Raw genomic sequence first — 25,199 nt, 5'->3', positions numbered from 1 at the left:
GAAAGTTGCGGCTGTCGTAGCAGCTGCCTGAGCAAGCCACTCCATATCCTCCCCAGGTCAGGCACGCAGCTTGCACCAGACCGAGGCCGCAGCCACCACCTGCTCCTTTGTCCAACTGTCCGGTGGCAGTGGCAGCAGTGTTGGTGACAGATGAGAGCTTTCTTTGCCAACCAGCTGCTGAAATGTTCTCCTTTTTAAAAGCCTCCAGTGATGGAGTCTTACAATCCAACCTGCACTTTAACCAACCAACTGGGCAGGCTCCAAGGTTGCATGCACTTGGGGAGGTTGGAACGCTGCCCGACTTCCCCCTCCCAAAGTAACCTCGAAGTCATCTGGAGAGGCTTTTTTTAAAAAGAAAACCCCTGAAAAACTACAAGATCCAGAACTGCTAGTCTTTGGTGAGATGCGCATCTGATGGCCCACCCCACCCTGCTCTATCCCCTGCCCCTCCTGCCACTCCCAAGTTGCACCTTATTGCAAGTGTCTCTCAGCCATTGTGTGCAGGGAAAATCCTTGCACAGTAAAGAAAAACTTCTTATGAGTGCAATGCAATTAACAACTTCTTGCACTCTTGGAAAATTTTTCTTTCTTTCCTTGCACACAATGGCTGAGAGATGCTCGCAGTGGGGTGCAATTTGGGGGTGGGGGCAGGGGATGGGGTGGGTTGTGAGATGCACATCTTACCAGAGACTGGCAGCTCCAGATCTTGCAGATTTTTCATAGTTTTCTTTTTTTAAAAAAAAAAACACCTCTCCAGATAAGCTTGAAAACTTCCGAGGTTGCTTTGGGAGAGGGCAGTCGGGCAGCATTCCCCCCCCCCCCTCAGGCACCTGCAGCCTCGGTGCCACTCCCGGCACTTGCATAGTAAAGAAAAACTTCTCACAAGTGCAACAATTTGTTAATTGCCTCGCACTCACCTCCTGCATACAACGGCTGAGAAATGTGACAAAGCTGCCAGACTCTGGTAAGATGCATGTCTCGCAGTGGGGTGCAATTTTGGGGTGGCAGGTGGGGCAGGGCAGGGCCACTAAAAAAGGGGAAACTGGGATAGGGGTAAATAGGTAGAATTTTTTTTTAAAAAATCTAGGTTTTCCTGTGGGTGTGGCTTGGTGAGGGGGCCATGTGTCTGAGTGGGCATGGCATGATTGATGTCAAGTTGGTCACACCCACTCACTCACATGCCCCCCCTAGCCACAGCCACCGAACCGGTAATGAACATTTTTGAAACCCACCACTGCACTGAACTAAGGCGTTAACCTAACTGTATGAGAAGCAATACAATTTCTTCAGTCACAATAGCTTACTTATTAGTAGTAGCTTCCATTGAAAGAATAATTACAGTAGTTAGGAAAGCATACCGATACACACAAAATGGTATGAACTCTTTGAACATGATTTTTTTTTATAAAGTGCTTTGGGTCTTGAACTAAAATAACACCAATTTAATGACCTCTTCATTTATTTGGTTGGTTGGTTTTTATTAGATATATATTCTGCCTGTCTTTCAAAAGCATCACAGCAGCCTTTTTTTTCAGATTTATATTGAAACATGAAAGAAGTTGGACTTGTTTAATGAATAACACAGAGATACTGCCCTTCCATGGCTGCCATAGCACTTCTGAATAGTTGTCAAAGCATATGTAATACTAACATAGGAAAAGACGGAGATACATCCTTCTGGGGTCGGTAAAATGAGGACCCAGATTGTTGGGGGGAAATATGCTGACTCTGTAAACCACTTAGAAAGGGCTGTAAAGCACTGTGAAGCAGTATATAAGTCTAAAAGCTATTGCTACAGAATGCTTTTTTAACAAGGCCCCACTAATTTTTTCTTGCATTTTTGTTTTAATATAAATAAAATTTACTGATATTTTTTTACTGATGTAAATAGAACAGATTGGCAACAGTAACCACCTGTTTTCCCCCTGCAGATATCTGTACATTATTGCATTTACTTAGCTCTTCTAGAGTATTAAAGTTCTCAGAGAAAATGATTATAACTTTCCACAGTTTATATCCCTAAGTACTAATTCACAACACAGTGCCCTGATCTGAAGGCCCACATGCAGTGTGATGTACTCTATAAATAAAGTGTTTTGATGTGCAGTATCTTCTAATCATTTAAATGAGGGAAAAAAGGATAACCAAAGAGGAACATTTTAAGTGCATGGTGAGAGAGAACATCAATGGAATTTTTTTGTTACGTTCTTCCTGATTCAATATGACACACGCTCTTATAAAATTGGTAAATTAGGAAACAGCAATTTGTAATTTAGGATATTAATTAAATATAAACATCATATATGCTTAAATGTCAACCAAATCAAGTGGGATCTCATTTATTAAAAAGCATCCATGAAAGAGATCTAAAACAAGATGGATCGATAACATTAGCTAGTATTGCGGGCCCAATTAACAAAAGAGAGCTCAGGACTTTATTGGTTGGAAACATGTGGAAGAGTCCTTCATCCTGCAGACAACGGCTAAAATGATGATTGTGGTGATGATCAACCAAATATATTAACAAGGCATTTTTTTCAAATCTCTGTATATCATAAAAACTGTTGAATAGTTAATGTAAATATATAGTTAAAGATTATCTATTTTGGAATGAATATTTCTAATAAATAATCAAATAATGCTATGCATAATTTGTAACCAGAATTACTTACCTCTCCTGCTGTCTCTTTTTGTTTTACTAGGTTCTTCATAATCCCCTACCCAGTTATATTCTACCGGCATAGATATAGGCCTTAATTTCCCTGCAACAAAATAAATCAGATTGCTTGGACTTGAGCAATACTTGGGGCAAACTTGCAAAGTTAAGTTGTAACTGAATTTTATTCAGGCACATGCATAAAATTTGATGTGATTTAATGTCATCAAGTGGATATTTTTACAAATCTTTTACTGTACCTACAAGGACAAAAATCCCCTCAATTTAATAGACATATCAATTGTTCAAAATCATCTATGTTGTTTTTCATAACTTCCATATGTAATACATTTGCATGGAACATGGTCATACATATATGTCAGCATGAATCAGCATTCAATACTATGGATGAAAAATATGTAACCATTCTAAAAGGAATCAGAAAAGAATTTGAACCCTACATTTAATTTTTTGTTCAGCCTAACGTATAATCGAATTCTAAGGGGAAAAAATTCAAAAAATAATTTTGATACTTTGTCCAGTTTTCTCTGTTATTCCAGTCTTATTTCATTCAACATTTCCCTCCTGTAATAGAAATTTAAAACAGACCAACCAATAAATAAAACAAGCATATAGATCAGGTATTTTTATCATACATTTCTAGGAAATGTCTTACTTTTATCAGTGGCTTGCTTGATTTTTATGCTAATTACCTCTGTACTGAAAAGTTAACTATCTTTTGATGTAATACATAGGGATATTTGCATGAGATATAGAAACAAATTTCCAATTTTGTAAAATTAAGGGTTTTCTTTTCTTTTTTTGAAACTCTTATCCCTAATGGAATAAATGTTTCTCTTTGAATCAAAATAATAAAATTTAGTACTTAATAGGAATGGCTTTCATTGAATTCTAATCATATGTTTCTCAGTATAAATTATTGTTTTTTAACTTACAAAAATGCTAAGCTCATTCATCATATGTTAGTGTAGTGTTCAATCTTTTCAAAATGGATTACATCATTATTAAGGATATGGTAATATTAGAGCTGATAATTAAAGATGAAAGCAGAGCAATAGTTTAGAACTTAAAAAGCACAACTGAAATTGGATGCATCCACCTTTTCCAGATGCTTTATATTACATTCAAATCTTCTCATCTTTAGGGCAAATAAATTGAAAAAATGTATTTCAATACGATATAGCAATAGCAATAGCAGTTAGACTTATATACCGCTTCATAGGGCTTTCAGCCCTCTCTAAGCGGTTTACAGAGTCAGCATATTGCCCCCACAATCCGGGTCCTCATTTTACCCACCTCAGAAGGATGGAAGGCTGAGTCAACCCTGAGCCAGTGAGATTTGAACCGCTGAACTGTTGAACTAGCAGTCAGCTGAAGTGGCCTGCAGTACTGCACTCTACCCACTGCGCCACCTTGGCTCTGATTAACTTAAGACCCACTGATTAAAATAAGTCTACTCTTTGGCTAGACTATGTTAGGTACAGTATCTTGGTTTGTATTCAATGGTTTTAGATACTTAAATCAGAATTTCTACTGCTTGTGAAATTTTTATACAAATTGGCAGAATTTTAGTTTTGTTTTTGTAAGCCATACACAAACCGCTTAATTTATAGCTTAATTAATTTGGGCATTGCTGTAGCTCCAAATCACAAAGAAAGTAAGTTCAACTGATTGCTTATTTTCTCATTAAGTCTTAGCTATTGTTACAAATGGTATGTTTTTCAATAATTACTACTGTTTTTAAAATAAAATTGAAAGATCATATAGTACAGTCAACAATTATAAGATTTCTTTGCAAAAAACATAAATAAAAACCACTACAATTATTTATTTTTCAGTGTTAAAACAGACATAATTAGATAGTCCAATAGTTCTGAGTTCTGTTTCTACAGTCACATATTTATATGTTTAAAAATACAGATAAGATTAATAAGCCTACATTTTTACAAAAATAGTATAAATAACTTGTTATCAAAAACAAATGGGCATTTGAAAAGTTAATTGTAGTAGTCAAACATTTTGTAAGCAAATTCAAGAGGATTTATGTTATATGACAGTCCGAAAAAAATATAGTTTGGTATGACATGGCAAAACTGATATCATTATTACAAATCCTGGCATATTATGAATATCAAATCAAAATTTGAATATCCTGAAATGAAGTTACCAAGTAATCAGTATAGAGTGTGAGAGAGACAACTTGGTGTGGTGATTAAGGCACCAGCTAGAAACTGGGAAATTAAGTTCTAATCCTACTTTTGGCATGAGTCCAGTTAGAGGACTTAAGGTCAATCACTCTCAGCTCTAGGAAGGAGGCAAGCCACTTTCAAAAATCTTGCCAAAAAAACTGGAGGAACTAGCTCACACAGTTGTCTATCCAGGATGTTCCCAACCTAAAGGGAATTATTATTATACATCACACAGCCAGCCAGATGATTAGACTGGATTTGGCATTTTTATCCATCTATCAAGACCTTCCCAAGGATCTGGGATTATTACATTTATTGTACTTTCTTACTATGTTATATTTTTGTGTGCCACATGGATTTCTGAAATAATTAAGATAACTGCAAAAAATAGAAGTTCATTTATAGAAGCAGAATATTTCCATCTGTTAATAATGTTAAGAGACTGTTGATTCCCATATACCAAAATAATGCATCCACAAACAAGCAGGAGGTCTTTGCATGCTTGAGGATTTAACAGATTATCCTCTTGCACAAAATCTCTCTCTTTTTAGACTGATATAACCAGCTTTTACATCTGCTCTGAGAATAGAAACTGCCCTAATGACCCCACCTGATATTAATCTGGAGAGGGACAGTGGCAATAGAATTGGAATTGTTTTCCTGGATTTTTTTATTACATCAACCATGAATATTTATATCCATAATAGGACTGAGTGGAAGCAAAAAATAGTCTATTAGAATCATTCAATGGACTTTTATGTTTCTATTTATCTACTTGTTCTATCTGTGCAATGTTTGCAAATTAAGTCAAAACTTTAAAAAGTCCAGATGTAGTCTGAAATTGAAATTACAGCATACAATTATATACAATTATAATTTTCCATTTTTAATTTATCTAATTAAAGAAATGAATGCAACTTTGCACAAATGAAAATGGAAGCTTATGCAAATTAGTAGTGCTCAAATATTCATCAACTTTCATTCACTTTCCTCCTTAGCTTCGAACCAACCTAAAACTGTCAAGGATTGTATTTCAATGAACAATCCTAGGTCAATCCAGATGTCAAAAACTGACTTCCGCAGCTGGGTTAAATTTAATGAAACACAAAAGAGGAATAAAGTGAGAAGTACATGATAACTTTTATAGGCATAAACAATGTTTATATCTTTGTGATTGGAAATATGTAACTAGAAACAAATCTAAAAAAATAGCTTTTAAATAATTAATAGTATTAATACATACCATATGTTGGTGTGCTTTCTCTTCTTCCAGAACTACTTGTTCTTCCTTTTTCATATTCATAACAATACAATATGGCATCTTCTTCAACAACATTAAAACACTTTCGATACTCTTGGTCGAGAAATGAATTTGGAGATTCAGATCCTTTATGTACTGGCTTTCCCACTAGGTGTCTTCCAGTATCATCACATGGAAGGTTCCCCTTCTCATCTCTGTAAGAAATCATATTTTTAGATGCTTACAAATCGAAAATGATTGTTACCACTTATACTGTGCTATTTTATTATATAAATATTTCACAATTTTTTATTAACATTAAATTTCAGTAACTCCTATTTAACCTATGCTGAAGTTGTTTATTACAAGCAGTCAGGAGATTAAAAGTTTTAAGACTCCCGAGAAGCAAATAATTCTGTTTAGACTTGTTCTGTACCTTGGAATTTTTCAATGGCAAGTATTTGGAAGGATTGTACAATTTATGTTGCAGTGTGAACCCAATAGGACCTTTTGAGTTGTTTAACAAGGTATATGTAGAAATGGTTGCTGCAATCATTCACATTATACTATGAGGAACTTATTTGCCCTTTGGAACTTGTATATGCAGCATACTATAGTATAATCAGTAATTACAGACAAAAAGACAGCTCCCCCCCCTCATGCCATCACTCTGCTAAACAACTAATTCCCACAACACTGTCAAACTACGTAGTAGGGCTGTATTGCACTTCTCATGTTTTCTATTACCTATTCCTTATTTATCTTCTTATGACTATAACTTTGTTACTTGTATCTTACAATTTATTTTGTTTTATTTAGTATCCTAGTACGATTTATGTTGATTTATTTAGTACCCTTTTATTATCACTGTATGTCGTATCTTGTGGTTTATGATGAAAGTATTTTATGATTATAATCATGATTTATCACTTGTTGCTTGTATGTAAACTGAGAGTTATGCACTGGGGACAAATTCCTTGTGTGTCCAATCACACTTGGTCAATAAATAATTCTATTCCTGTTCCCATTCCTATTCCTGTCCTATCCTATCCATATTCCTAGATTATCCCTTCTGGCAACAAGTGTCTTACAGATTCACATCTAAGAGGATTAATACCGTGTTTCCACAAAAATATGACCGACCTCAAAAACAAGCCCTAGCCTGATTTTTTGGGGGCTAGGCCTAATATAAGTCCCACCCCAAAAATAAGCCCCAGTAAAGGGGGTGGGCATGGCCAGCACATGAGACAGGCTTTCCCTTCCCTGGTCACCTCATGGAGGTTCGGCCCCTTAATGGCAGCCCCGCAGATCAGCTGAGCCAGCAAGTGCCATGAGCTACCTGGAGGTGTTTCCGGTGCACTCTACCCGTGGTACCAGGCAACCTCGCTGTCAGCATTCCAAGTAATGCACACATAGCTAACAGAACTCCAAAGCAGGTAAATTAATTGAAGAACAGTTTTATTTGGAGATTTCATATTGGTATAGACTGATGAAAACCAACTGTGAGAATTTTCACCTAATTAAAAAGTGAAAATTCCCCTTTCCCCCAAACAATGTCACATTGTCCAATCTAGGTGCTGGCTGGTTGCCTGGTTATTTCTCTCCTCCTCCCCTCTCCAGCCAGCTATTGGAATGTCCTTGATTAACAGGAGAAACTATTTTGTTTTGGCTACAAAACCCCAGTTATCTCTATTTCCCTCTCCCTATCCCTCAGCTCCAGCGTGCAACACTGAAGCTCCAAAAATGGCCTCGGTGAGGCAAGGTTCAGGGTTGACCCTCGCAGCCAAGGGCTTGTCTCTTCCTCCAGAGCCACCTTGTGGCTGGAGCAGGAATGGACCACAGTTTGTGCTTCACCAGGCCTGAAGCTCAGGTCTTGCTCAGACTGCAGCTACAGTAAAGCAGAAAGCTGTGCAGTGCGTTGGAATAGGCTCCCCCTCACACATGCCAAAAATCCTCATTCCACACATTTTCGGCACAAGGAAAAGATGATCAGCAAGAAAAGGGGAGGTATTTTTCTGCCGATCGTCCTTTCCTTGGGCTTCCCTGCATAGATGCACATCCCCAGTGTCAACTCTCAAAAGACCTTCAGCTATGTTTACTTTCATTTTGTTTCTCAGTTACCACTCTTGGGGGTAGGGAGGAGTCAGAAAGTATTGGAATGTAGTGACTTAACCTGCTAGATAAAACATCGACCCGACTCAGTGTGAGAGCCAAGGTCATGGCAACTAATATCTGAGACCAAGGGGGAAGCTGCAGCTGGACTGATTGGTTAACGTGACCTAAGACACCTGAGGTGGGTGGGAAGTTTCTATTCTTTTAACTACCCTAAAGCATGGGAATTACTTAGAGTTAGCTTCAACTTTCTACATGCCAACATGATGTACTCAATAAAGAGTTTGATTGAAGCCTCAGTCTTGATTTGATTGAGTTCATCACTCGAAACCATGACACTAGGATTGCAAGGCTGAAGGCTTCATGGGAAGCATTTTTGGGATGTGCGTCTATGCAGGGCTCCCCAAGGAAAGGACAATGGGCAGGAAAATAGGGGGGATTTCCCTGCCGATCATCCTTTCCTTGGGGAACCCTGCATAGATGGATATTCCAAAAAATGCTCCTTATGCATCTGGCACACGGAAAGGACAATCAGAAGGAAAATTGGGGGGGGGAATGTGGGAAGTTTTAAGAGTTGAAATCCACAAGTGTTAAAGTGGCTTGCCTTGGATGCTCCTGCCTGGCATCCGGTGAGTCATCCCGGAACCTCTGAACCACCGCCAGCCTGCCAGGGCTCACCCACCACCATCTTTGGGCTGCTATCACTGGCCTGCATGCCTACTTGGTGCTGCAGGCACCGGGTGTCAGCTCCGGCTGCCATTTGGGGTTGGGGGCAATGGGCCAACTGCCAAGACTCATCCTTATCAGATGGAGATTTTCCTCCTCCAAAAGCAGTCGAGCTGAGAACTCTACAAAGCTCCTCATGATTAACTGCTGGGAGGTTTCCACTGAGAACATTCCAGAACTGATAACTGACTGCGAACAATCCATGATTGATTGCCAGATAGTTTTCACTCTAGGTCATGAGGTGATGGGTGTATGCATGCGTGGGGACGGGGTGGGGTTTAGCCTAATTACCAAGGAATTATAAAAGGTGGTGGGGACCACCAGGTGTTAGCTCTGACAATTTATTCATTGCCTTGTGTTTTATTGGTCAGTTCGTGCCGAAGGAAGAAGATAAACTGCATTTTCAAACCGTCTCCATCTTTGTCAGTTTTCATTAACCCTTCGGAACCTGACACCGGGCTTACAGCTACACTGAGCCCGGCGCTCTTCAGACCCTTGAGGGTGCTGCAGCTCTCTTGCAGGTTGTGTGTGTGGTAGGTCCAGCGGGAGGTAGTGGAGGCTGCTAGGTAGTTGCCAGGGCTTGGCATGGGCTGAACCAGGCCGGACAGAGGGTGAGATGGCTGCAGAGCCCCTACAGGTGAGGCAGATGCTGAAGACAAACAGGGGTTGCCCTGTGCCTGCTTCACACAGCCAGTAAGAGAGCTGCAGCACCCACCAGGGCCCAAAGAACACTGGGTTGTGTAGTCCAGCACCTGCAGCACCGAATTGGTGTGCAGGCCATTGTTCAGCGACCCAAAGGTGACAGAGGGCGAGGTGGCACAGGTGACATGGCTCCACCTGCAGCTGCTTGCAAAAGGGCCCTGCTGGCTGGTGGCGGTCTGGAGTTTTTTGATCTGGGATGACTCACCCCACATCAGGCAGCAGCCCAGCAGGGCGGCCAAGAGCAGTGCTGTCAGAAGGGTGAAGAGCCCCTGTGAGGCTAGCAGCACCATGGGGAGCCACTTGGGGGCTAGCATGGCACCCATCATACCTGAGAAGTGTCCCAACAGCAGCTGGGCCAGCAGGCAGAGAGGGTGGAGGCTGGGCATGCTGAGACATTGCACTTGTGGGCAAGCAGACAGTGGGATAGCGAGGGTGGGGTCAGCGGGAGCTGTGCTCTCACTTCTGCTGGTCCCTGCATTCACCGCCTCGTGCACTTAAAAAAAATAAGACCTTCCCGAAAATAAGCCTGAGTGCTTATTTTCAAGCCCTAAGAAAATAATCTTGTTTGTTTTCAGGTAAATATGGTATCTTCATTTTCTTTCTTCATTCGTTGTGTTCTGTATTTATCTTTCTAATCAGATGAATCAAATCCTGATATAGCAGTAATATTCAGAAGATTTTTTAAAGGTTTTTTTATTTTATTTGACATTTTCCAAGCATTAAAAATCACAATTACACTTTTACAGCTTTCTGTTATCGGTATTTCTTTTTTCTGATTTCGGGTTTTCCATTTTCCATTCTATTATCTTATACATATTCTTCTTTGTTTCATACTTTCTCATTTTTACAATATATACATCTATATACTATATTTCCATCTCTATTGCTTTCTAAGTATATGCCATCTCTTTTCATTGTGTTTACTATGTGTTCCTTATGCATTGATTTTACATCTCTTTTCGAGCCAGTTATACCACCCGTTCCATATCGTGTAGTACTCTGTTTCCTCTCTATCTCTTAGTTCCATCATTAGTTTGTCCATTTCTGAGCATTCTAGCACCTTTTTTATGATTTCTGCATTTAGGGAATGGTTTTTTGTTTCCATCTTTGGGCAAATGAGATTCTGGCAGCAGTAATTATATGAAGCATTAAATATTGGAAATCCTTAGTAATATTTTTTTATTATTCCTAGAAGAAACAGCTCAGGGTTCATGTCATTTTTTTGTTCTATTATTTCTTCTAACCATTTTTGAATTTTTGTCCAGAATTCTTTGGCTTTTGGACACGTCCACCACATATGATAGAAGGTCCCCTGTTGGTGGTTACATTTCCAACAGTTTGGAGATCTATTTGGGAACATTTTGGCCAATGTTGCTGGGGGTGAATATCACCTATAAAACATTTTGTAGATGTTTTCCTTATAGGATGCTGACATTGTCAATTTATACTCCCTCCCCCATAATTTTTCCCAGTGCTCCAATTCAATATTGTACCTGAAGTTTTTAGCCCAAATTATCAGTTTCCTTCTCCATTTTGAATTTTAAGAGACAATTGTATGTTTTTGTAATGATTTTTTCTTCTGCTCCTGTTACTATTTTGTCCAATTCTTGTTGTTCATTTTGAAATCCGTACTGTTCTAAATCCTTTTTTATCTTGTTAGAATTTGTAGATATGGCCACCAGCCTAATTCAATTCCCTGTAATTTTAACTCCTGATTTGTTTTAAGTTTTCCTTGCCCATCCAATAACTCCTTATATGTCAATATCCTATTCAAATCCATGGTTCCATGGCTTCCATGGTTGATATCCATCTAGGAATTTTTGTGTAGAAGTTTCTTTTGATTTTCATCCATATTTCGAGTAAGGCCCCTCTTACCTGATGCCTCTGGAAATATTATGGGCTGTACTCTTTCTCTCCAAGATAAAAGCATGCCAGCCTAGCTATAAATCATGGCTCTCTGTTGTGACTCAGCAGAAACCTGTGAGTTGTTTCAGGATGCAGGATAATGAGCAGCTGTTGCTCGTTAGGGTCTTCTCCTGCAGATAAAAGACTGATGGTGCCACGCCTTAGTTGCAGAAGTCAACGTTCGTCGTTCGTTTGTTCGTGAGTACAGTTCCGTTCCTGTTCGAGTTAGTGTTCATGATTCAAAGAGGCACTTGGATAAGTGATTTGCTTTCTGTAAACCTGGTTTGCTGTAAGAGTTTTGTTTTTGCATTTGCTGTGTAACTTTTTGCCAGAGACTTTATCTATGTTTATTTTGGGCTCGCAGCCAGCTTGAGTCAGGACTGATAAAGATATTTCCTTTGAAGTTCTGTCTGGCTGTCGTTTGTGAACAAGCAAGGAGGGAGGTCAGAACAGCCCTCTATCGTCAATATTCTTTTTTTTTTTTTGAGTACTATCCATTCTTTGAGCCATGTTACCACTGCTGCCTGATAGTAAAGCTTCCAATCTGGGACGCCAAATCCTCCTTTGATTCTAGAGTCCTGTAGTAATTTTAATTTTATCCTAGCTTTTTTCCCCAGCCAAATAAATTTTAACATTATTTTATTTAGTTCCATGAAAAAGTTTTTCCCTAATTTTTTTGTTATGGTTTGGAATAGAAATAATTTTTTTGGTAGAATATTCATTGTTATGGTCGCACTTCAAATAAGCAATAATTGTAATTTAGCTCAATTTTCCAAGTCTTTCTTATTTGTTGTAGTAATTTTGAATAATTGTCTTCTTTTATAGTCGAACATTTAGCTGTTAGCCAGATTCCAAGATATTTTACCTTTTTAACTATTTGCATTTCCAATATTCTCCTAATTCCTCATTTTGCCTTTGTGTAAGATTTTTAGTAATTATCTTTTTTTTAAGCCTGCAACTTTACCAAATTCCTCTACTTCCTAAATTAATATTTTCTCTGTTTCAAGGGGTCTTCTATTATAAAAACCATATCATCCATGAATGCCTGAATTTTGCATTCTTCTTTTTTTAATTTTTAACCCTTTCATTTCCTCTTTTTCCCTAAGCCGTGTTAATAAAACCTCCAATGGGAGGATAAATAGAAGAGGAGATAGTGGACAGCCTTGTCTGACCCCTTTATTTATAGTGACTTTGTCTGTTAGATCTCCATTCACCATTATTTTAGCTGCCTGGTTTGAATATATTGCCTTAATCATTCTAAGGAATTTTTCTCCAATTTCATAATAGCTAATTGTGTAATAAGAAACTGCCAATTTAAATTATCAAAAGCTTTTTGCGTGTCTACCAATACTAATGTTAATTGTTTCTCTGGATGTGTTTCATAGTATTCTAATACATTCATTATAATTTGTATATTATTTCTTAATTGTCTCTTGGGTAGAAATCCATTTTGATCCGAATGAATAATTTTATTTAATATTTTTAAGTGTTTCTGCAAGAATCGTCATAAATATTTTATAGTCAACGTTTAGCAGCGAAATTGGCCTATAGTTTTGGATCAATTGATCGTCTGTTTCTTCTGTTGGAATTAATGTTATAAATGCTTCAGTCCATGAACTTGGCATTTTTGCTTGTTCTAATACTTCATTGTACAATTCTAACATGATTTCCTCAAAAGTTTCTTTAAATTTTTAATATATCTCTGCGGGAATCCCATCTGGTCCTGGTGATTTATTGGTTTTTTGGTTTCTTAATTGCCTCTTTTATCTCTGTTAGAGTTATTTTCTCATTTAGCGTTTCTTTTGCTTCCTCTGAAATACTTGGTAGGTTTCTCTCTTGTAAATAATTTTGGAGTTCTTTTTCTGAGATGTTTTCCTGACTGTATAGAGTTTGAAAAAAGTTTTTGATTATACATTTTTTTCTTTTATTTTATGAAACAAATTCCCATGTTCATCCTGTAATTGCTGTATTAACTTTTTTCTTTCTTCAATTTGTGGGCCATCCATCCACCTGGTTTATTTGCTGTTTCGAAATAGTTTTATTTCGCCATTTTTATATTACGTATATTTCTTCTTGAAGTGTTAGATTGATTTTATGTTTCACCAAATCTTTCTCTTCTTTGATTTTAGTATTTTGTGGTTCTTTCTGCAACACAGTCTCCAACTCTTTAAGCTTCGCCTGTAATCATGTTTGCTGTTTCCTTTTTTCCTTATTTCTTCTTTCCGTATATGCTATTGTTATACCCCACACATAGGCTTTTATGGTATCCCATAGGTTTTCCAGTGTTGTTTGATCTTTCTTGTTTTCCTTGAAGAAAATATCTAATTCCTTATCTGTCATTTATATATATGATTTTTCTTGTACAATTCTATGATTTAGCGTCCATCGTAATTTTTTCCTCTGACCTTTCCATTTTACCATTAGTGGATTGTGGTCTGCCCATGTATTTGGCAAAATCTCCATATCTTCTATGTTATTGATCAATCCTGGGTTCATCCATGCCATATCTATTTGAGACCACGAATTGTGTGGACGGGAAAAGAAAGTGTACTGTCTTCTCTTTGGATTTATCTGTCTCCATGTATCCCTTAAATTTAATTCTTGCACCATTTCAAAGAAGGTACTCAGTAGTTGTCGTCTTTTCTTTTTATTCTTCTTTGAATTCCTATAATCTATTTTGTTGTCTGCCACTGCATTGAAATTGCCTATTATACAGACATTTTCTCAATCTGATTCAATTATTTTCTTGTGTAATTTATTATAGAATTCTTCTTGGTTTATATTTGGAGCATAAATTGTCACCAGCAGAATTCTTTTTTGATTTGCTGTTATTTCCGTCATTAAAAATCTGCCTTCTCTATCACTAAATATTTTCCTCAAATTTAACCAATCTTTTATGTATACTGCAATCCTTCTTTTCTTATTTTGTTCTAACGCCAGATGTAGCTTTCCTAATTTGGGGCATTCTAGAATATTACCATATTTTTCTTTGATATGGACCTCCTGTAGGCAAACAATATCTACATTCTGTCTTTTGAGTCTTGTTAATGTTTGTTTTCGCTTGGCCGAATACCATTGATGTTCAAGGAGATCATCTTTATTTCATCTTCCATCTTATTTGTATGTTGATTTTGGTCCTTTTCTTATTCTTGTCTCGGTTTGTGTTCTTGTCCTGGCTCCTTCTCTTTCGTGTCGTTGTTTTCCTTTGGTCCCTTATATCCTGCTCTGTAAGTTTTTCCTCTGATGTCTGTTCTTCCTGACTCTAATTTTCTGCTTCCTCTCTACTATTTTGTTCATCTTCTCCTATTATATTGTGATCATAAAACTCATGTGCCTTTTCCAGAGAGTCAATACAGATTTTTTTTCCTGCCAGGTTATTAGCATCCCCTCAGAGATAAGCCATCTAAACATCACTCTATATTTGAGCAGTTGGGTCGATAGGAAATGGTAGTTTCTTCTCTGTTCCCTTATCCATTTTGGTATCTGCTTTAGTGTTATGATTTCTTTTTCTTTATAGACCAGAGGCTCTTCTCTTGTTTTCCTGTAGACTTTGTCTCTTGTCTTTTTTCTTATAAATCTTACATGTATCTCTCTTGGAAGTTTGTGTCTGCGTGCATAGTGTGTGTGGACCCTATATGTTTTGCCCAAGTCATTTTCCACTTCTTGCTTGCTTTTTGCAGAAGTTCAGCCAGGAGTTCAGCCATTAACTTTGGAAAATCTTCCTCCTTAGTTTCCACTATATTCTGGAATCTAAGATAAAACATTGATTTCTCCATCTCTAAATTTATAATGGCCTTTTCCATTTCTTTGTTTACTGCCATCATTTTAATTTCTGTTTTATCTAGTTTCTTTTCTGTTTGTTCTATTCTAGCTTCCACTATTTTTATTTTTTGTTCATTTTGTGTTATTTTTTCCTGCATTGTACCAATTTTATCATCTAGTTTGTGTATCTCTCCTTTCACCTCCCCCATATCACTCTTAAGTTCTTCATGATTTTTGTCATTACCTCCTGCATTTTCATCAGTGTCTCTCTGGATTAATGTTAGGGTTGATTGCATGCTCTGTAGATTTATAGTGGAGCCTGACTTCTCACCTCCTAGCACCTCTATTGAATGTGGTCCTGATGGGGATGTTATTGTCGCAGTTGTTTCCCCCCCTATTTTGGTAACTGAGGTGGTTGTACTAATCATTTTAATGTTTTTTAAAAAGTTTTTCCACAGTACCATATATCCCCATTTTTCCCCCTTTATCTTTCAATCCGCAAAGTTTAGTTCCAGTCTAATCACAATCTCAGCTCATGTTCCTTCTGCCTGTGGTAATTCTCCAGCAAGCTCAAGCTGTCAGTACATTTCCTCCATTCCTCTCTGAATGTTAACTCCGTCTTCTCAAGGCTCCACTCCCACTGCTAAAGTGCTGCTCTTTTCCCGCCTTGGAGACTCACTCACCCTCCAAGCTATAGGTTCACACTTCCTGAAAGTCACACCAGTACTTCATTCCAACTCCCCGAACTCCACCAATTGTCAGGGCTGCTTCACTCAGTAAGCAAGAAAGAAACCACTCAACTCCATTTTGCAGAATTAAGAGTACTTTTACTGGCCATGAGTAGATAGTACCTAGGCAAAGCAAGATCCGAGGCAAAAGCGCGTGTAATCATAGATATCAATATGTGACCCAACCCCCTCCCCCTGGTAGCCGCGCGAGTGATATTGGGTGTACCTAGATACACCCATGTTATACCGATCCTCCGCGAGCTGCACTGGCTCCCTATTGGTCTCTGAATGCACTTCAAGGTGCTAGTCGTTACTTTTAAAGCCCTACATTGTTTAGGACCTGGCTACCTGAGAGACCGCCTCCTGCCACATACCTCCCAACGACCAACCAGATCTCACAGGTTGGGCCTCCTCCTGGTGCCGTCGACCGGACAATGCCGGCTACAGCCTTCTCTGTAGCTGCGCCGGCCCTGTGGAACGATCTACCCATAGAGTAGCAACTGGGATTTCCTCTCCCCTTTCTGTGATGTAGGAATTCCCCCCCCCCATCCTTTATGGTTTATATTTTCTTTTATCTTCAAACTAGTTGTGTAATGACTCTTCTAACTTCAATTCAGAAATAATAATATGCAACTTGCAACTCTGAGCAAGGTATTTGCATTTATCTGGCACAGAATCCAGTGACCAGCTATAGCCTTTCCAATTGTATTATTATTATAGAATTGTATCACAGCGGCCAGTTGTTTCGCCGGATTTGGCATTGGTTACTAGTCGGGCCCCACCCAGGGGCCTAGGACGTTGTAACGTATTTTTGTAATATGCGTGCAGATCGAAGCAGTGCGGCTTTTTGCATTTGACTGATGGTGATTTTGTCAATTTTTAACTGTTTTAAATGTAATTCCAGTGCTTTTGGAATAGCACCCAGTGTGCCAATTACCACTGGAATTATCACTGCTGGTTTGTGCCATAGTCGTTGAATTTCGATTTTTAAGTCCTGGTATCTTGCGATTTTTTCATGTTCCTTCTCGGTGACCCTGCTATCACCTGGTATTGCAATGTCTATGATTGTGACATTATTTTTCTCAACCAGTGTGATGTCTGATGTGTTATGCACCAGTATTTTGTCGGTTTGTATACGGAAATCCCACAAGATCTTGACCATCTGATTTTCGGTGACTTTTTCAGGCTGATGTTCCCACCAGTTGGTTGCTGTTTTAATATTATAATTTTTGCACAAATTCCAATGGATCATTTGTGCTACTGAATTGTGCCGCAATTTATAATCAGTCTGTGCAATTTTTTTACAGCAGCTGAGTATGTGATCAACAGTTTCATCAGCTTCTTTGCAAAGTCTGCATTTGGCATCATCAGAGGATTATTATTATTAATAATAATAACAACAACAACAACAATAATAATAATAATAATGAAGGACCCTTTTTAACAAGCAAATAAGTTTGTTCTATTATTTAATATTTGAATATTGTGTCCATTAATCATTTTGTTTTTCACTTTCAGTTCCATATACGTGTATTGAAACTTTTTTTTAGTAGATGAGCTAGCTTTTTAGGGAGGAGTAATATCCAGTTTCAAATAATGCAAATTCAAAGAAGGCAATGTATTCTGAAATCACAAATGTGTATTTTACTGATATAATTTGTCCAAAACCAAGCACCAAAATATAAAAAGGAATTAAGATGATATATGGATTTTGGATACGGAATGTTCAATGAATTGTTAATGCCTTTTTTCTTTTACTTATATAGTACTGCTACGGTCATAATATAGTAATGATGGTTTCATATCCTTTTCCCCCCTAGATATGGCTCACTGCACATTCTTATAACCCTGAGTAAAATTAAGAGTATAATCAATTGTGATGATTCACCTGGGAACATAAGGCTCTGCTGGAGGTGGTGGTATGTAGAGGTCCTGGAGGGCTGAGCTGTCTCTTTTAGTAGGTGTGCTGACAGTACTGGATGGTGTTGCCACACTGCTTGTAGGACTTCTAGATACAAGTGGCTGGTTAAAACAAAGCAAAATTATTTAAAGTCATATCTATGTCACAATTTTTATGTTACAATAAATATAATCTCTATATTGGAAAAAAGTGATGTTAATAAATTAAGAAACATCAGATTCAGCTTAACTGGGGAGAACTTTTCAATATTGTACATTTTGAACTGCTGCCCTTCTCCATTTATATGTTGCAGATTTCCTGTACTGGAACATATGTTCTTCATGCCTTAAAATCAAATCCAATATAAATTGATCTATAAGTACTCCCAACATGACATATTTTGATTTTTTGACTTAATAGAAATCACATATTAAAATATTGTTTTACCTATATTATACTTTATGTTTTTACTATCATTTAATTACTCTATCTTAACTTATCTTTACTGACTCCTATCTTATCACTAACTTTCAACTACATCATTATTTTACATTTCCCTATTTCTTATTTCTGTCCTCTAACTATTTACAGTATACCATTTTTCCCAAATTAAATAATATTCTGATTCCTCCTTTCCTTGTATTTCCTTCATCAATTTGTCCATCTCGGCACATTCTAAAATCTTTCTTATCACCTCTTCTTCCTTTGGTACTGCACTGTTTTTCCGATTTTGGGCCTATGTCATTCTAGCCACAGTTATAATATGTAGGATTAGATACAGAATTTCTCTGCTATACTTTTTTGTGGTTATACCTAATAGAAATATTTCCAGCTTCCAGTCTATATGATCCCCTGTTATTTCTTCAAGCCATTTTTTTTAATTGTGGTCCATAATTTTTTTGCAATCTCCCATGTCCACCATGTATGGTAGTAAGTCCCGTATGATTTTTTGCACTTCCAACACATCTGTGATATATTTGGAAACATCTTTGCAAACCTCACAGGAGGGAGGTGCCATCTATAAAGCATCTTGTACTGGTTTCCTTGTATGCTGCCAACATGGTTAATTTCAAATTTATTTCCCAAAGTTTCTCCCATTTCTCCAGCTCTATATTATACCCAAAGTTTTTTGCCCACCTTATCATTGTTTCTTTGACAACTTCATCTTCCATTTTATACCTCAGCAAAAATGTGTATATTTTCCTATTCAATTTTTTTCTCTGTGCTTTGTAGTTTTATCTAGTTCATGTTGCTCCAACTGAAATCCATACTTTTTGATATCACTATTATATCTGGATTGGATTTGTATGTATGCAAGCCAATCTATATTTACACCCTGGTCTTTTAATTCTTGTATGGTTTTCAAATTCCCCAGGTCTTTTATTAAGTCTTTATATCTCAGTAGTTTATCCATATCTATAAAATTTGGGTGTTTCAATGCTTCTCTTGTGGATAGTCAATTTGGTATTTTAGTATAGTGGTTTATTTTAATTTTTTGCCAAATCTGTAACAAAGCATTCCTGATTAGATGTCTTTCAACATATGTGTGGGATCTATTTTTTTCATCCCAGATGAATGTGTGCCATCCTACCTGCAGGTCATGTACTTCTAATGTCAAGATTCTCTTATTTTTTAACACTATCCATGCCTTAGCCCATGTCAATGCTGTTGCCTGATAATACAGTTTCCAGTCTGGGAGCGATAAGCCTCCTTTTTCTTTACTATCCTGTAGTAGTTTTAATTTAATCCTTGGCTTTTTGCCCTGCCATATGTATTTTGTCATTAATTTATTTAAGTCATGGTAGAATGATTTCACTGGTTTTATTGGTGTATCTTGAAATAAAAATAGTATTCTTGGCAATATGTTCATTTTAATCATGCCTATGCATCCAGTGAGTGACAGTTGCAATTTTTTCCAATTCTCTAAATCTTTTTTATTTGTTGTATTAGTTTGCTATGATTGTCCTCCTTAATTGAGGAGCATTTTGCCAATAATCAGATTTCTAAATATTTAAATTTCTTGAGTATTTGCATTTCAGTCTTTTCCTCCAATTCTTTCTCTTGTTTTTTCATGATGTTTTTTGTTATTATTTTTGTTTTACTTTTATTAATTTTTAAACCCGTCACCTCACCAAATTCTTCTATCTTCTGAATTAATTTAGGTCCTGATTCCAATGATTCTTCCAATGTGAATACTAGGTCATTGGCAAAGGTTTGGATTTTATATTCTTCTTTTTTAACTTTTAGGCCTTTTATCTCCTGATCTTTTCTAATTTTGGTTAGGAGTGTTTCTAACGTTAGAATAAAGAGAAGTGGAGAGAGTGGGCATCCTTGTTTTACTCCTTTTGTTATCTCAAATATTTCTGTAATATCCCCGTTCATGAGCACTCTTGCTGATTGATTTGTGTATGTTTTTTTCTATCATTTTTACCAATTTCCCTCTGAATTTCATGATTTCTAATTGTGAGATTATGAATTTCCAATTTACATTGTCAAAAGACTTTTGGGCATCAAGGAAAACCAGTGCAATTTGTTTCTCAGGTTTTGTAATATTCTAGGACATTTATTATGGTTCTCATATTATTTTTAATCTGTCTATTTGGAAGAAAGCCATTTTGATCTGGATGAATGTGTTCATTTAGAATTCTTTTAACCCTTTCTGCTATTATTGAGGTGAATATTTTATAATCTGTGTTCACTAGCAATATGGATCTATAGTTTTGGATTTTCTGTTGGTCTGATTCTTCTTTTGGGATGAGGGTTATCATTGCTTCAGTCCATGATTCTGATATTTTGGCTTATTTTAGGGCTTCATTGCGTACTTCTAATAGTGACCCTTCTAGTATTTCTTGTGAGTTCTTGTATAATTCGACCGGAATTCCATCTGGATCTGGTGTTTTATTGTTTTTCTCTTTTTTCAGTGCCATCCCTAACTCTGTTATTGTGATTGGTCTATTTAACATCTCTCTATGTTCATCTGCAATTTGGTTTATAGTTGCTGCATCTAGGTATTATTTAATCTTGTCTTCTACTATATTATCTTGGAGACAAAGTTTTGTGAAATACTTTTGTATTATGTTCTTTTTTTCTTCCCCTCTATGATGTATTACTCCTTCATCATCTAATAATTGGTGTGTGGATGTATGTGTGTGTGTGTGTGTGTTTGTGTTTGTGTGTTTGTATGTGTGTGTGTTTGTTTTTTCAATGTATGCTAACCAACGTCCAGGTTTATTTGTATGTTCAAAATAGTTTTGTTTAGCTGTTTTAATCTTCTGGGTTAGCTCTTCCTGTACTGTTAAATTCTTGGATTTTCAAGTAATTTGCTGTGTTCTCTCTTGATATTTACTTCTTGGAGACATATCAAATCAATACCCAGTTTCCATAATTTTGTAAAGATTTGCATTCTTTTCCTTGGTGAGTTTAGTCCATTTATGTTTATTGAAATTATTGTACTTTCCTCTTCCATTTTTACTTGTATTGTTTTCTTGTGTTTCTGGTTTCTCTTTGTACTCTTCCTCTTGCACCTTCCCATTCCACATGTTCCCTTTCTTGTATCCTTTTTTCTTCTCTCTCCTTCTCTTTTACTTCTATTAGGTCTTCTTGACTTTTACTTTCCACCTCTTCTTTGCTTTCTTGATCCTCCTCAGTCACAAAATGGTGTTCAAAAAACTATTGTGCTTTTTTCACTGAGTCTATTTTTTTTTCTTGCCATGTAATCAAGATACCTTCTGGCACTAACCATGACTTGTATTTGGCCAGTTGAGTTGTTAGAAATTGATATTGCCTTCTTTGGTCTCTCACTCTTTGTGGTATTTGGTTCAATGTTATTATTTCTTTTCCTTTGTCTGTTATTGTCTCCTCTGATTTTTTTATATATTTTGTCTCTGATCGTTCCTTTTACAGATCTTATATCTACGTCTTTAGGTAACCTGTGTCTCTGTCAGTGGTGGGTTATGACTGGTACGCCCGATACGGGCATACCGGTGCCTGCCGGGAGCACCGGGTACTGTTCCGGTATAGTGCTCTGGAGGGCCTAACCACCCACCCTCCTTACTGGTATTTGACTCTTCAGCGCTTTCGCGCCTTTGCGCCGTTCCACCGAGCAGCTGGAGCATCACGGAGGCATCGTGGAGTGTCACAGGAGGTAAAGATGCATGCATGCACATGCGACCATGTGGCGCACATTCATGTGGTGGACGCCAGGTCCCATTGCACTGTACTGGTTGCAAAGGGATCCAGAACCCACCACTGGTCTCTGTGCATAATTTGTGTGCACTCTGTATACTTCATTGATATCTCTTGCTTGTCTTTCTGTAGAATTTCTGTGAGAATCTCTGCTATTTCCCCCCCCCCCCGCCCAGTCCTCCTTCTCTTCCATAATATTTCAAAATCTGAGATAAATGAAGCCTTCTCCATCTCAAGGAAGGTGATGGCTTATTTGACATCTCTGTTTACCAGCATACATTTTTGTTCTATTGTTTCTATTTTTTGATCAAATTGTTCTATTTTTGTTTCTACCATTTTTATCCTCTGTTCATTCTCTGTAATGAACTGTTGAATGTTCTCAATTTTATCATCCATACTCTTCCATAATAAAAACTTTTACTTTTAATATCTCCTTCCATTTCAGTTTTTACCATTTCTTCATGGTATTTTTTTGTTACTTCATGGTTATTTGCTATTGCCTCTTGTGTCTTCGCCATTGATTCCTGGATCATTAGTAATGTTCTGAATATTCAATGTTGATCCTGATTTTTCCACCCCCAATACGCTCTCAATCGACATCTGGTCTGAGGGTGACAATGTTGCTGATGCTGAGTTTGAGGCTGCTTTTTTCCTATTTTAGTTAAGGTGGTTGTACATGTCATTTTTATCACTTGGCTGATGTTATCCTACAGTAACATGCAGTTATAATCAATCAAGTCTCACTTTTTTCAAGTTCTGTATCAACCTTCAATTTACTATTTCCAATATATCTTACAGACATTGAATTTATATAATATTAAATCAATATTTTGCTTACAATCTATTCAATTATCTAATTTATCTAGTATATACAATATTCAAGGAAATCTACTAAGTACACTGTGAGATTAGCTCTAAAAATGTATTCTTAATAAATTCTATATCTTTATATATATAACAATAGTTGTGCTTTCCAGCAGTATAGTCTAATCAATTGATATTAGTATACTTTGTTTATGCAAATGAATTATACTAATTATTTATTAATTCTTAGTTATATTAAATAGTTGGTATTCACTATTTCATTTCATTAATTGGTTTTGATATTTAAGAGTTCTGTACAGTTTCCTCCTTCCAACCTTACTTATGTCAACCTCCAACCGTATTGCATCAGATTTTTTTTCTCCCTCTGATGGTTTCTTGAGTGTCCAGTCCTCGGCAATACAGTCCACTAGATGGCACGATGGCGCCTCTTAATATTGTTCAGTATTCAATATTCAATATTCCAAAACTCCACGTACCTACAAGCCAGAAAAAGTTCCCAAAGTCCAACTTATGTCCTTGACTTATGACCACAACTGGGGCTGGAATTGCCTTCACTAAAGATGTGCTCATTAAGTGAGTCATACCAATTTTACAATATATTTTGCCTTGGTCAGTAAGCAAATCTGGCTTCTCCTTTTACTTGGCTTGTTGGAAGCTCTTTAGGATGGTACTCATGTGACCCAGCTGTAACTGTTTTAAACTATTGTAAATTTATGCCAGTTGCCAAGTGCCCTGATTTTGATAACATGATCACAGATATGTAATAAGTATCCTAATCATTTAATATAACATTACAATTTTATTTTATTGATCAAACAAACAATGGCTACCCAGAAGAAACTAGAAGAAAATACCATACACACACTCACAAAAAGAAATACCCAATATAAATAGATCCCATTCAATAATTCTACAATATTGTATTAGAAACAGACTGATAGCAGCTATGAAAAGTGCATGCTTTCCAGAGGTGGTATTCAGCAGGTTCTGATCAGTTCTGGTAGTGGAAATTTTGAGTAGTTTGGAGAACCTCTGACTCGCCCCACTCCCATCTATTCTTTGCCTCCAGTCCCAGCTGATTGGGAGGAAATGGGGATTTTGCAGTAATCTTCCCCTGGAGTGGAGTAGGAATGGAAATTTTACAGTAACTTTTCCCTGCCATACACACTAAGCCACACCATGCCCATCAAGCCATGCCCACAGAACCTGTAAGAAAAAAAAATTGAATCCCACCACTGAGGTTTTCCCATATATTAACTGGTATATGCTTTGATTTGATGAATATTGCACTGGTAAAAATGATAAAATGTATCTTTAAATTACAATTTATGTGGTAGAGCAGATTTATTCGCCTACTATTTTTCATTTCTTTTTCATCAATAATGCACAGTAAAATTTGTTGTGGGCATAACATAATTTGTGTGCTAGGAATCTATGTAAGTAAATAAAACAGTAAAGTGTACAAAAACAAAGAGTTGAGCAGGCTGAATTAACAAATTAAAATTCTACTTCTTAACAATGAAAATGCATATAAGTTACTAAACTTACTTTATAAAAGTATTTCCAGAAAACCTTTTGGGATTGATTACCATGGACCCACCATCCCCAGATTGTTTTTTATTAATATGTATTTCATTGTATAATGGTTGGTTACACAATCAACTATATATTTAGACTGGATTTGTCATTTTTATGCCCCTATTGAGCTGGGATAGGTAGTTGTTGTTTGATGGTGTTAAAGGTACCATCACATCACAGACTGTAAGCTGTACCAAGAAAATCTGCATTTGCAATTAACTGATGGGGATTTTGTCAAGACTTTATTATTATTAATAATAATCATGTGTATATGCTGCCTGACTCCCATAATAAATTAACAGTTTGGGATATTGCACATTATCCAGAGTCCTAATCAATTGCAATAATAGGTGAATCTTTTAAAAAGCAAATAAATAAACAGAACTGAAATATAACTTTATAAAGTTCTGTTTAAATGTGTGTCTGTTCCATTTTCAGATACAATTAAAAAACAGAGAAATAATGTGCTCAATGTCTGTAAGAATACAAATATGGAAAACTGTTCCTTAACCCAATATCACAGATGGAAAAAAAAATCCCATTCCATTATAGCACACTTGTTTTTAAAATCTTAAACTAGTATTGCTTCTCAATGTTTGATAAGAAGAGGTGTATTTTCATAAACTGGTTGAAAGAGATGGGATAATGCCAATAATCATCTGTAGAATAA

The 25,199-nt window shown here is 36.8% G+C and overlaps 1 protein-coding gene across 7 annotated transcripts in view; it reads right to left on the bottom strand.

The window, feature by feature from the left end:
- The window catches only part of CNKSR2 (connector enhancer of kinase suppressor of Ras 2), a 270,841-nt gene that overhangs the window by 95,113 nt on the left and 150,529 nt on the right, over nt 1-25,199 (bottom strand). For all 7 annotated transcript variants that reach the window (XM_087726468.1, XM_087726467.1, XM_014057257.2 and 4 more), the window contains 3 exons: nt 17,930-18,063; nt 6,110-6,321; nt 2,673-2,762 (listed from right to left, as the gene is read on the bottom strand). In XM_087726468.1, the coding sequence (XP_087582594.1) occupies nt 2,673-2,762; nt 6,110-6,321; nt 17,930-18,063 (436 nt within the window). The remainder of the gene's footprint in view (nt 1-2,672; nt 2,763-6,109; nt 6,322-17,929; nt 18,064-25,199) is intronic.

This window comes from Thamnophis sirtalis, unplaced genomic scaffold, assembly GCF_051295495.1.
Source record: "Thamnophis sirtalis isolate CommonGarterSnake01/CBP01778 unplaced genomic scaffold, rThaSir2_p1.2 scaffold_12, whole genome shotgun sequence".
In the NCBI taxonomy this organism is placed as follows: domain Eukaryota; kingdom Metazoa; phylum Chordata; class Lepidosauria; order Squamata; family Natricidae; genus Thamnophis; species Thamnophis sirtalis.
Note: the sequence above shows the minus strand (reverse complement) of the source record. Positions and strands in the feature narration are given on the sequence as shown.